We start from the raw sequence: 14,356 nt of genomic DNA, 5'->3' as shown, positions 1-14,356 counted from the left end.
TTATCGAGACAGTCTTAGATCCGGGGCTGGTATTGCAATAACTTTGAAGTTATAATTAAGTACGATAATGATAAAAAAATTCATATAACTATGAAAATGATTTTAAGAGACACAAATGGGGCATCCATGCCTTTGAAATATTTATTATAAGCTGTCCATCTAGTATATTATAAAATTTCAGTCTTCAATGGTATGTGATTTTTATAGGTCCAAATATCCGTCCGATAATACAAATATGTATGTACAAATTTATAATTCAATTCTCTACCGAGTTGGTAGAGATACAACCCTCTTAGTCTACGATATACAACTTGGTACAAAAGATGTCGTGAAAAATAGGAAATATGTATTAGATTCCATAAATTGCAATTTTTTTTTGAAATGTGTTTATTATGAATATATTGTTTGTGATTTAAATATATACGTTTTTGTCTTTTTGGCAACATGCTTTCTGTTACTCTTTGTAGACGGTTTTCTTTGCATATTACCTTATTACAAAGTGTTTTTTTGTCTCGTGTTCAAATGATTTTATGAAACTAATATTATGAGATTTTATATAAATTATAAACAAAAAAGTTCAAGACATAAATGTCAATCTTCACATCAATGAAGCTTTTTTGGACATTTTTCATCAGAATAATTTATCTGCCTTTCCAACATTAAAATATTCTTTCGTGAGTCATGAAAAGGCAATTTCCAATATGTCCTCTCAGTCAAATTTTCCAGTAGTCTTTTACTAGACTCCAATCAATTTCTTGTGACATTTCCAAGAAAAGCCTCACAAGATTATTTTACAGAATTTTCAAGGACCAGCCGAAGCGTAGCATTAGTTATGTGCTGCCCGTTTACCCTGCATGTAACCCTCCCATCTTTTCGCCGTATTTATCAAAATCGGATCCGGATCCAACCCGGCCAGAAGATAAAGTTGATTCACGTGAGTCGCATGGTAGTCCCACCTCGCTATATTCGGACTGACGCCTAATGTGAAATGTCTAAGATCGTAAAAACTTCCGCTGCCAGTATCAAAGAGAGGCAGTAGAGTTTTCAGGGATAGCATTCCATCGTCGAACATTTTCTTGGCTAGGGATACGGAGTTCTCACCTTCTATGACGTGCAAGTCGTAGAGGCCGAGCAGCGTGTATATGAAGCCGTTCAGGACGAACAGAGGCGGTTTTGTTGGGTACTCTTCGTACCTGTAAAATGTTTGGACCCTTGGTTAGTTTTATTTTGCGTAAAATGTTACTTTTTGAAGTTATATCTTTTGGCGCGTTAGGGAAAAACGATGAGTAAATTTTTACAAAACGCGCGTCTCAAAAAAAAAACCGACACCCTGAAGTTAGCTAATCCACTAAGAAGTTAGCAACGTGAAGTTAACTAGCCAATGAAGTATAACTTCTTCGGTGTGCACACAAGTACACACACAAACACACTTTTCCTTATATCAGTGCATTGGGTCAATTTTAGAATTGAGTAGATTGACAGACTACGTTGCTTACAGGAGGCAGTGTAGAGAAGGAAAGAAAGAAAGAAAGAAAGAGACAGTTATATTTTTTTGTGACATATATTTATTTGTGACAAATCGCAAAGTCGCAGACTTTAGCAGTGCAGATTAGGGCGCTCACCAGACGTATCTGTCCATCCAGAGCGCGCGCACGCCGCCGGCGCCGGCGGGCACGCCCAGCAGACGCAGCGCGCGGCGCGCCGCCCGCAGGTAGCGCGCCTCGCCGCTGCGGTGGTAGGCGCGCGCCAGCACCGAGATCGCGTGCCCCTGGCTCATGGCCGAGTGCCTGCACACACGCGCGGCGTTAGCATTGGTGGCTGCATGCAGCCTGCAACGTGTCGCCGCTGGGCATAGGCCTCTTTCTCCATGGATGTTCCCTACTATGAGCATTAGCGGCTGCATGCAGCCTGTAACGTGTCGCCGCTGGGCATAGGCCTCTTTCTCCATGGATGTTCCCTACTATGAGCATTAGCGGCAGCATGCAGCCTGTAACACGTCGCCGCTGGGCATAGGCCTCTTTCTCCATGGATGTTCCCTACTATGAGTATTAGCGGCTGCATGCAGCCTGTAACGTGTCGCCGCTGGGCATAGGCCTCTTTCTCCATGGATGTTCCCTACTATGAGCATTAGCGGCAGCATGCAGCCTGTAACGTGTCGCCGCTGGGCATAGGCCTCTTTCTCCATGTAGGAGACGCTGCTCCACTGCGGGCTGGCGGATTTGTTCCCTGCCATGAGTAACGATCGCTATCGAGTATTTATGATAATAACCGGGACCGACGTGCTCTTCGAGGCACGGTGGGAAGACCCACAAGGACAGATATCTAAACCGGAAAGAAATTATAATACAAATATTCATCCGAAACAAGAATCGAACCTGCAAACCATTCGTGTCTTAGTTGACTACTCGCACCATTTCACCAAAGCGATTATTGTTTATATTACTCATATTAGCATTAACAATTATAAAATTAGACACACGAAATACAAATAATTTTTTTGATAAGAGTTACAAACAAATCGCAAGGGCCTGTACTGTGTGGTGTCCCGTATTACTGTGTACCCCGTTTTTGGTCGCTCGAAGTTGAATAACTTTTAAATTTATTTTCTCAATAATACATTCAAGAGTTTTATAAAATATAAAAATATAATAACTCTTAAAAAAAAGCATTCTTAAAATAGGTCTTGGAGTTTTTGCCATAGTTGAAATGAAATGAGTTAGATAAGTGACTGTCGTGAACAACGCATCTAGATAAAGTAAAAAAGTACAAAGGTTAATCTTTTGACTCGTCTGCGTTACTTTTTAAATTATAATTCTTTTAGCGCGTTAGGGAAAAAATATGAGAGTAAATTATTATGATGCGCTCGCAGACCATCACGAAAAAAACCGACACCCTGAAGTTAGCTAGTTAACGAAGAAGAAATTAGCAACGTGAAGTTAGTTAGTCAATGAAGTATAACTTCTTACGTGCGTACATAAGTCATCATTACAGCCTATACAGTCCACTGCTGTACATAGGCCTCCACAAGTTTACGCCAAAAATAACGTGAACTCATGTGTTTTGCCCATAGTCACTACGCTGGGCAGGCGGGTTGGTGACCGCAGTATTGGCTTTGTCGCACCGAAGACGCGTACATAAGTATTTTTATCTAATATATAAAATTCTCGTGTCGCGGTGTTTGTAGTTAAACTTCTCCGAAACGGCTTGGCCGATTCTCATGAAATTGTGTGGATATTGGTTAGGTATGAGAATCGAACAACATCTATTTTTTATCCCCCTAAAGTTAAGGGTAGTCCACCCCAAAAAAAATTCTTTAATTTTTTTAATAAATTATTTATTTTTTATTTTATTATGATTTGGCGTTGAAAAATACCAACAACCCTAAATTTTCACCCTTCTACCACCAACCCCTATTTTTAAATAGCGTTTAGCGGCAAGACAACGTTTGCCGAGTCACCTAGTTTTACTATATTTGTACTTTATTAAGCTACAGATTTTAACAGTATTCTGTACTGCACTGGACCTATTAGTATTTAGTATCTCAAAGCTGGTCAAAGGGCTTTCCTAAAAGTTAAGAGGTTCAGCTGTAAATCTGCTTTTAACATTTTATTTAATAAATTTAAAACATTTTATTTATGCATTTAAAATACACTATAAATAAAATAATAAGCCGGTATGTTTGTGCTAGAAATATCCTCATATGATTGCATCTTTGGCTCTAAGCCATTCCTCGAACGGAATTGCAGTGACAAAAGCGAACACAATTTAAACTGTTAACGTAATTCTTGCAGTTTCTTATATTTTATTGAAAGTAAATTTTGCCCTTTGCTTATAAAAATGTAAATTCGTTATATGATATTTTTAATACACTTCGGGGATAACTTCTACGACGACTACGACTAGCCCGTTGGCGCAGTTTGTAGTGACCCTGCTTTCTGCTCCGAGGGTTGTGGGTTCGATTCCCACCCCGAGTCTGGGTGTAATATAAATATTTATTTATATATTTATATATGTATTATTTATAAGTATGTTTATCGAAAAAAAATATGTAGCTATATACCAGTCGGCTGTTACCTATAACACAAGCATTAAGTTGTTTACTTTAGGAACAGACGACCGTGTGTGTATTGTGTAGATATTTATTTATTTATTTAACTTCGTCATTTATGAACCGATTTCGATAATTCTTTTTTTTTTGTTGGAAAGGAGATATTCCAGGTGTGGAACCATGATAAGGAAACCGGGGTCAGATGATGGAATCCCAGAGATAACGAGGGAAACCCTCGAAAATCGTAGTGGCGACTAGTGCGTTTGTTAATTTTTTCGTCTACTTACGTTGTATTACTTGTCGATGTAATATACCTATGATGATGATGTAATAAATGTTATTCTTATATAAAAACTAGCTGACCCGGCGAACTTCGTATCGCCTAACAGTCGATTCTTTAATTTTATTAATTTTTTTTTAGAATTTTTCTCTCCGAACTTTCTAAGAACCTTCCTCGTACTTCAAGGAATATTTTAAAAAAAGAATTAGCGAAATCGGTCCAACCGTTCTCGAGTTTTGCGCTTAGCAACACATTCAGCGACTCATTTTTATATTATAGAAGATATTTTAAATTGAGAATTGGATTGATTTCTTAACCTGCAGAGGCCGATAATGTTTTTTTTGTCTTTAAGGACACTTTGGTGTAGTGGTTTCAGCAACTGGCTGGTGCATGATCTCATGATTCTTTCCCTGCGCGTTTCATTTGTATGGTCTATACAATATTTCCATAGATCATAAAGGTGTACTGAGTATAAAACGTTTAACGTTTTCTAAAATTCTACTGCAGTAATTGCAGAAGTTCAGATGACACGGTCTGGGTTTCATTTCACTGAGAGCTTCTTTTTATAAAAATACATTTTTTCCGTAATGGGCAAAATACTTTTTCTTTTACATAGATTTTACATAGAGAAGAATTTGGATTTAATGGGTCCCCTACTCCATTGCAGGCTGGCGAATTTTTTTTTAAGTTCTAAGACTAAAGAGGATCGAACTTATTCCGGCAGTCTTTAATGTGACATTAATCATCATTAACAAGTACAAATAATAACAACAGTCCCTCCTTCTGACCTCATGAATGTCAATAACAATTAACTCGTGAGCAGATAGCGGCGAGTCATGTTCAAATATATGATTTACTACGTCAGACCACTTGTGGTTTTATGATTTATGTTTGCTCGCAACGGAAAAAAACAACTTAAATTAAACCGACAAGTAATACAACGTAAGTAGACCAAAAAAAAAAAAAAAATAGTCAAGTAAATACGCATTATCAAAGATTACTCCAAAAGTTGTAATCAGATCTCGATGAAATTTAAATGTACATGTGTATTGGCACGGGCGATATATACCATACACTACATACAGTACGACACTGCGAGAGCGACTCACCAGCCGGGGCGCAGGTCGGGCACGCCGGGCGCCACGCGGCGGCGCGCGGGCACGGCGATACACACCATACACTACAGTACAGCACGACCCTGCGAGAGCGACTCACCAGCCGGGGCGCAGGTCGGGCACGCCGGGCGCCACGCGGCGGCGCGCGGGCACGGCGATACACACCATACACTACAGTACAGCACGACCCTGCGAGAGCGACTCACCAGCCGGGGCGCAGGTCGGGCACGCCGGGCGCCACGCGGCGGCGCGCGGGCACGGCGATACACACCATACACTACAGTACAGTACGACACTGCGAGAGCGACTCACCAGCCGGGGCGCAGGTCGGGCACGCCGGGCGCCACGCGGCGGCGCGCGGGCACGGCGATACACACCATACACTACAGTACAGCACGACCCTGCGAGAGCGACTCACCAGCCGGGGCGCAGGTCGGGCACGCCGGGCGCCACGCGGCGGCGCGCGGGCACGGCGATACACACCATACACTACAGTACAGCACGACCCTGCGAGAGCGACTCACCAGCCGGGGCGCAGGTCGGGCACGCCGGGCGCCACGCGGCGGCGCGCGGGCACGGCGATACACACCATACACTACAGTACAGTACGACCCTGCGAGAGCGACTCACCAGCCGGGGCGCAGGTCGGGCACGCCGGGCGCCACGCGGCGGCGCGCGGGCACGGCGATATATACCATACACTACAGTACAGTACGACACCGCGAGAGCGACTAACCAGCCGGGGCGCAGGTCGGGCACGCCGGGCGCCACGCGGCGGCGCGCGGGCACGGCGATACACACCATACACTACAGTACAGCACGACCCTGCGAGAGCGACTCACCAGCCGGGGCGCAGGTCGGGCACGCCGGGCGCCACGCGGCGGCGCGCGGGCACGGCGATATATACCATACACTACAGTACAGTACGACACCGCGAGAGCGACTAACCAGCCGGGGCGCAGGTCGGGCACGCCGGGCGCCACGCGGCGGCGCGCGGGCACGGCGATACACACCATACACTACAGTACAGCACGACCCTGCGAGAGCGACTCACCAGCCGGGGCGCAGGTCGGGCACGCCGGGCGCCACGCGGCGGCGCGCGGGCACGGCGATACACACCATACACTACAGTACAGTACGACCCCGCGAGAGCGACTCACCAGCCGGGGCGCAGGTCGGGCACGCCGGGCGCCACGCGGCGGCGCGCGGGCACGGCGATACACACCATACACTACAGTACAGCACGACCCCGCGAGAGCGACTCACCAGCCGGGGCGCAGGTCGGGCACGCCGGGCGCCACGCGGCGGCGCGCGGGCACGGCGATACACACCATACACTACAGTACAGCACGACCCCGCGAGAGCGACTAACCAGCCGGGGCGCAGGTCGGGCACGCCGGGCGCCACGCGGCGGCGCGCGGGCACGGCGATACACACCATACACTACAGTACAGCACGACCCTGCGAGAGCGACTCACCAGCCGGGGCGCAGGTCGGGCACGCCGGGCGCCACGCGGCGGCGCGCGGGCACGGCGATACACACCATACACTACAGTACAGCACGACCCTGCGAGAGCGACTCACCAGCCGGGGCGCAGGTCGGGCACGCCGGGCGCCACGCGGCGGCGCGCGGGCACGGCGATACACACCATACACTACAGTACAGTACGACCCTGCGAGAGCGACTCACCAGCCGGGGCGCAGGTCGGGCACGCCGGGCGCCACGCGGCGGCGCGCGGGCACGGCGATATATACCATACACTACAGTACAGTACGACACCGCGAGAGCGACTAACCAGCCGGGGCGCAGGTCGGGCACGCCGGGCGCCACGCGGCGGCGCGCGGGCACGGCGATACACACCATACACTACAGTACAGCACGACCCTGCGAGAGCGACTCACCAGCCGGGGCGCAGGTCGGGCACGCCGGGCGCCACGCGGCGGCGCGCGGGCACGGGCCAGCCCCCGCGCGCGCGCTGCTCCGCCACCAGCCAGCGCGCCGCCGCGTAGAAGTGCGCCGGGTGCGCGCTCGACTGCACGCGCACCTCGCCCAAGCGTCCCGAGCCGCTCAGGATTATACCCGAGATCTGGACAGAGTATTACTACTGAAAGAACTTATCGTCATTGTTTTGGTTACTAAAGTCCAGCCTATATTAACAATGAATAGGTAGGGCACAGCAGAAAATAATCCTGCACCAAATCTGGAGCAGCCCTGCTGGGGAAGTACCTCGACCTTACAGAAGATCACAGCTAAATAATACTGTTTTCAAGCAGTGTTCCTGTTGGTGATTAAGGTGACCAGGGCTCCTGGGGGATAATTCCCAATTTTGAAAATATCCTGTTCGAAAGTGAACGATTAGTAAGTAAAACGTATCGTTATAAGAATATATAAAAACAGCATGTAGCACTTGACATGGTAAAAAGTATTTCCCCAGCGCAATCTATCTTTAGGTTTCTCTTACTGCTCATACCGAAAGAACACCTGATAACAGTATACCATTTCTAGGTTAAGATGATAAAGTACGTACATAGGTGAACAGGACATGCTGATGGTTCTAATTAGCACTTTCTCAAAATTAACACAAATTAATGGAAATATAAGTTGAAAAAAAAGGGTTTAGTCAAAATATAGACCACTATAGTCACATGACATACCTTAAACTTATTTCTAGGTGACTTCCTCTTCGGCCGATCCTGCAGCGCCCAACCTTTTTGCATATCTATTATCAGGTCCCTTGTTAGCTGACGCCATTTCTGATCTACACCTATACCATAATATATGTGGTCGTCCTGCAAAAAAGACTTCCTTTAAAATCACGTTTGAACATTTTTGGAAAAATTCCTAAAAACTTTCTAAGTCTTACCTGCGCATATATCAGCTGATTACTCGTAATATAATGTAAGTAAACTGTCTCCTTTTTATCTTTATTCTGCAAGATTACAGTCATCGTGGAATTCAGTTTCAACTGCAAGTTTATGCTCAGCACGAAATCTTGTGTGATGTTCAATTTCAACCAAACTTGGCTTGAGGCGTGATCGGATGTCGAGAAGCTTAGCACGTTTGTATTGAGTTCTGAATCAAATTCTCTATTCAGTACTGCATCTTTGCTCACTATCCATTTCTCCAGAAACTTTTCCCCATCATCGATAATCCTGATCCTTGGCGGGGGTTCCGTGATATTCTTGCTATAGTGCGCTAAGCCGAATTGGGCGATCTGAGTGGGGTAGAAGTAGCCTCGTGGTTCCCATTGGGTCGACACTGGTACCCCTTCGATTCCGCTGATACATTTTACCCGATCCCGAACCTCTACATTGTAATTTTCGAAGGTTGTGAAAGTGCCTCGAGGGTCATACTTCTTCTTCGGATGGTATACTTTGCTGTAACTGTGGGACCATTCGAACTTTTCGACGCCGTCGACTGTCGTCAATTTGCCATATATCTGTTCAAAAAAAAAAAAAAAAAAATAAAAAAAAAATAGATCATTCGTGTAATTCATCAGGGTTAATGGCTTTCAGTAGTGCCAGTATAGCGCGGATCACTTTATAAATATCGAACTAACGTAGGATTGGCGAAGATACGAATGAAATTTAGTTTGGTCTCTCGGAGTTTTGAAGACTTAGAAATAGTATTTTTTATGGCTTGTACTAAATTTAAATTCAATCATCATCATCATCATTTCCGCCTATTGCAGTCCACTACTGGACATAGGCCTGCACAAATTCGCGGCAAAAATGGCGTGAACTCATGTGTGTTGCCCATAGTCACCAAGCTTTAGGCGGGTTGGTGACCGCAGGGCTGAGTATATCGCGCCGAAGACGTTGCTGGCCGTCTTCGGTCTGTGTATTTTAAAGCCAGCAGTTGTGTGGTTATTCTGTCATCGGTCGACTTCTTTAATCCCAGGTTGTCATAGGAATTTTGTTATCCGACCGAAATAAAAGTCGAAATGGAAACCTCAACTTCTTTCATTTGTATGATGTGAAGTTTGTTTTGTTATATGTTAAATCGGAAACCTGTCTAGATGTGAGCCGTTTCTAATAAACTAGTCCAAGTCACGGGTGTCCAATCAGCCCACTTACATCAGTCCACTTCGCTGCCGTCTTTATTAAGTTTTAAAGCGATGGAACGCTCGATCCTCAGGGAGTCGACCCGGTTCGAGGATAAATTATTTAATATTTCATATGCGACCCTAATATTGTAGCCTTCAAATATCTTTTGCTTGAAAATCGTCTAAATGGAGACTGGATATAGTTTTTTACTTTATGTACGTAGTCTAAAAAATTGCTGAAAAATTATTATGGTTGGGATTTACAGTTCGCTGTTTCCACATCTCTCTCAAAAGATTTATTTCGAAAACTATATTTTCGTATTGGTAACTATAAGTATAAAAGAACTCAAAAACTAAAATATATTGTTTGGAATTCCGTTTAATAAGGATGTGAAAGGATGTAATTCACTGTCCCTATGTGTTGCAGAGTTTACTTTTGAAAACATGGTTGGTAAATTTGAAAATTGCAGGACGGCGACATAATAACGACAAAAAATTTAAATAATCCTCATAACAGAAAGTTGATTTCCGGCACATTTAGCTAGATTTTAACAGATATTGATGATGACGAGTGACGATGTAAGTGTGATCTGTGCGTATGTGTAATCAATATATGCTCTATATATATTTTCAATTATTGTCTACATTGAGACGATCAATTTTGATATTTGCTCTCAAATCTTTTATCAATAATTTTTTTGTGTCTATGGCCAAGCATCTCACACACAGCGCATTTACTGTTTCACGACTCTGTCACACAAGCTATCACAGAAATCGCTACTAAATAAATTCAAAATAACCAGCATAAGTACAATGTATATGTTATATGCTTTGTATGATACATACTCGTCTCAATCGCCAGATGTCACACGCAACAGAAGGAATGTAAGCGCGTGCAGTAAGTTGTTGAGGTGCTTGTTATGAATCAATTTCATAATTATGTTGACAACGCTCTCTGCCTTATGCAATTGAGTGGTACAACGCATACTATAAGGTATTGGAAATTTAAGACTATAAATATATAGATATAGATTTTCGTTTTTAAATATTTTTGTCGTTGGGCGTTTTAAGATTCTAACATTTTGGTGCTTTTGGAAGTGTATAAGGTAGCAAAAGTGCCATTACTTTCATAGCATATATCGTATGCGTATGCGCATCTCAAATTTTACTGTTTAACAATGTGATCACGAAATTCTAAGAAGTTATAATATATGTTTTGGTTTGGTAATTTAATTCATGGAAATTTTATAACTAGAAAGAAGAATGTTCGAATCAAACATATATTAGGTATCAAAAGACTCCTATAGTTAAAAAAAGGGTCCAAAGGAATATACTTAAAATATTTTATAAAGATATGAGAGGGTTTAGTCGTGCATGTGAATTTAGTAGGATTATTACTTTTTACTAGATCATGTTAATTGATAGTTTGAGGCAGTGAGCACGAAAATAGCTGATTTCGCACAAGACAAATGTTTGTATAGGCCATACAGACTTTTGACATGGTTTGAGCGTTTTTCGTATTGTATTGAATTGTTATTTTTTTTTTGGGAGTCGTTGAGCATGAGGCGTTTTATTTGGAAGTAATTAGTTTAAAACTTAGCGATTGATTTTATCAAATTATATACATATTTGACAACATATATGAGATGTTGTAATAACACCAGGTATAAACTTGCAGTTATTGAAGTAAGACACAGCAGAAAATATCTTGCTCTGAATCTGGAGCAGTCCAACTGGGGAAGTACCTCGACCTTACAGAAGATCTCAGCTAAATAAACTGCTTAACTAATTAATTAGTGTCGTGTTCCTGTGGTGATGGTCACCTGAGCTCCGGAGCAGTGCTAAAGGTTAGGAATGGCAACGCGCTTGCTTTGTGCCTAATATAGAGGGCGTTTAAAGACAAAGGTAACCGCTTACCATTTAGAGGATCGAGGGCTTATTTGTCACCTTTGTAGTACAAAAAAAATCATCACCAGGTAAATGGGAGTCTTACATCATCAATCAATAACATAATATCGACCATATCTGGTCAGATGGTTAATAGTACATAATTTTAGTAAGGGATGTGTGTACAAAGCTTACCTCAAAGTACTTGTGTATGAAGGAGAACGGCACGTAGACCTGGTCGCGGTCGCGCCGACAGGCGACCGAGTACTCGCCGTTTATTGAGCACTCGATCTCGCTGGTTTCTTGCTGAGTCAACGAGTTCGACAGCACCGATCCTACTGCGATTGATCATTGCTTGAGTATTTTATCTAAAGGTTTGTTCTTAATATAAGTTCTTAAATGGAGCAATCCCCTCCCACCGGTTGCTTAGCGTAACGAGATTTGATAATGAAGTTTTTTTTATCATATCTTAACAAAATTTTAATTTGTATGCTATTTTTAATCACGAAATCGTTTATAGGGAGACCCTCAATTTTGTGACGTAATATTTGTAAGTGGTCACTGAAAGTGTAACTTAGCGTGACAAGATCGGGGTAGGGTGGAAGGGTGTGGGGGTAGTTCATAACGGTAGAATTCTGCGTGACATTTTTTATGGACAGCTCCTACCTGGATTTATCTGATATGGTACTGTCTAATGTCCGGTATTTATAATCAAAAAACAGTTCGTTTCGATTGTCTCTGGCACAGTCAGCGCGTCGTAATATTATTACTCATCGCTTGAGAATTTTATCTACATGGATTTAAGCGAAACGGTACTTTTCTCTTAATCTGTGTTAAGTTTTTAGTATTATTTATATAAGGTATCAGACAAATTGAGGATTACATGTGAAAGTGATGCCATTGCGGGGTCAAGATGAACCTGATTCCTGATGTTAAATGCTTGGGTTCTATATTCAAAAAACGATTCTCCATTCTTACGAACTATTAAATTTCAATCACGTCGTTCTAAATTTAACGGTGTTACAAACCGTAAGCAAAACGCATTGTTTTATGAATATAGAAAACTGGCTTAAATCTCTTTTTATTGTTAAAAACTTCATGGAAAGGATTAGGTTCTCAATTCAAATGCTTTTTATGTTTAATTACCCTCATATCTTTTTACTTTGTGTACCGATTTTGATGATTCTTTTTTTATTTAAAATCTGGTGCTTGTCTTGGTCCTATTTCAACAAAAGCGAGATTTGATGAGCAGTTTTTGCGTTATGCTCAATAATGTGCATTGAACTATTCTTGTAAACTAAATTCGGTTTGCTTTGTTTGAGAACAAATTCAATTATGTGTTATAAGTATGTTAAACTTACTCGGCCTATGCGCCGTGTCCCCGCAGCGGCCCCAGTAGAACGTGACGAGCAGCACGCCCGCGCACAGCGCCGCCAGCGCCATGCGCATATTCAAGCGCACCAGCATCATCGCGCCAGTCTGTGACAAAGACAAAACAAATGGTACAACCGTTTACCTGAGGTATGGCTGAGCACGAAACGTCCGACTAAAAATCTGGAGCAACCCGACTGGGGAATAACGTGACATTACAGAAGATCACAACTGAATATTATTGCTCTCGAGGACTTTGGTTTTCTTGTAGTGAATAAATATATAACATACACACACGGTCGTCTGTTCCTATGGCAAGCAACTTAATGCTTGTGTTATAGGTAACAGCCGACTGTTATAACTATTTTTTTTTTTTTGATAAACACACATAGAAATAATACATATATAAATACAAATATTATATTACAATCAGACTCAGGCGGGAATCGAACCCGCAACCCGCAGAACAGAAAGCAAGGCCATTACAAACTGCGCCAACAGGCTAGTCGTAACACACATAGTAACACATAGATTTCACGTAATTTTGTGTTGAAAAAAAAAAGCATATAATATGACAAGTTCGTGGTGAATATACCCCTTGTAATACTATTTTATTCTGTAAGGCAGGTTGGTGACCACAGGGTTGGCTTTGTCGTACCTAAGACGCTCCTGCCCATCTTCGGCCTGTGTATTTCAAAGCCAGCAGTTGGATGGTTATCCCGCCATTGGTCGGCTTTATACGTTCCAAGGTGGTAGTGGAACTGTGTTATCCCTTAATCGCTTCTTACGACACCCATGGGAAGAGAGGGCACTGGCTATATTATTTGATGCCGTAGCTACACAGCAGCTATTACATTATAAATTACTTTAGTAAATAGAGTGATTCAAGAGGAAGGTTATATGTATAATAAACACACAATATAGTAGAGAAACACTGATAATTTTTGCAACTGTGCAAAGCCGGGGCAGGTTGCTAGTTTATTAATATTATATTAATACAATAATTATCTTATAACTAATGAGTGCTTTTTTCGTAGTGGGAATAAAGAGTGATCAAAATAATGTTAGAATTAATAAAGTTAGAAATTAAAACAGTGGAGCATTGAAAGGCTAATATGGTGAACTCGGCTAATACGGGTAACTCGTGAGGTGGTTGTCTGAGAAGCTTCATCAGTTTGTTAACTCAGCATATTCGTGGGATTAGGGTTCCATAAGTTGTTGTGTATATTAGTTATAGTTATAACACATTTTATCATTTCACTAACAAATTATTTACTACTTAAAGAATTAATTTTATTTATATTTTGATATTTAATTTAATAGTTTCAAGTTAAGAGATAAAAAAGTGTTTGTTTCAACTTTAACAATTATTAAAACTTAACTCTTTTTTCATACTTTTTAATGATAAACATGGACATAAATCCTATAGTTTTGTAATATTATGTACATAGTTTTTATACATTAATTATTTTATGCATGAAAAGTATGAGAAGTCACATATGAATAAATATCAAGTTACAAGACCTTCTAATACAGTTCAGTTAGCTATAGAAATGCACGGCATATTTCTTAGAAAATGAGAATACAAATACTAAACAGTAAATTCTCG

At 42.3% G+C, this 14,356-nt stretch overlaps 1 protein-coding gene across 1 annotated transcript; it reads right to left on the bottom strand.

Annotated features, from left to right (window-relative positions):
• Positions 1-382: 382 nt before the first annotated feature.
• On the bottom strand, positions 383-12,846 carry LOC123654105 (D-glucuronyl C5-epimerase B). Its single transcript, XM_045590066.1, has 7 exons — positions 12,738-12,846; positions 11,572-11,714; positions 8,308-8,883; positions 8,099-8,233; positions 7,346-7,530; positions 1,623-1,787; positions 383-1,193 (listed from the first exon to the last, which is right to left on the bottom strand). The coding sequence occupies exons 1-7, from the start codon at positions 12,844-12,846 to the stop codon at positions 827-829; spliced, it is 1,680 nt and encodes a 559-aa protein (XP_045446022.1). The 3' UTR covers positions 383-826.
• Positions 12,847-14,356: the final 1,510 nt, after the last annotated feature.

Source organism: Melitaea cinxia, chromosome 5, assembly GCF_905220565.1.
Source record: "Melitaea cinxia chromosome 5, ilMelCinx1.1, whole genome shotgun sequence".
NCBI classification, from domain to species: Eukaryota; Metazoa; Arthropoda; class Insecta; order Lepidoptera; family Nymphalidae; genus Melitaea; species Melitaea cinxia.
The sequence above is the reverse complement of the archived record's forward strand: the minus strand, read 5'-3'. Positions and strand labels throughout refer to the sequence as shown.

What these genes read in the sequence shown, in the direction of transcription:
- LOC123654105 (XM_045590066.1), bottom strand. Translation starts at nt 12,846, where the DNA reads ATGATGCTGGTGCGCTTGAATATGCGCATGGCGCTGGCGGCGCTGTGC. An exon ending in GGACACGGCGCATAGGCCGA is followed by an intron (nt 11,715 to 12,737) that starts GTAAGTTTAACA and finishes GATCAATCGCAG; the next exon opens with TAGGATCGGTGCTGTCGAAC. An exon ending in TGGATGGACAGATACGTCTG is followed by an intron (nt 1,194 to 1,622) that starts GTGAGCGCCCTA and finishes AACATTTTACAG; the next exon opens with GTACGAAGAGTACCCAACAA.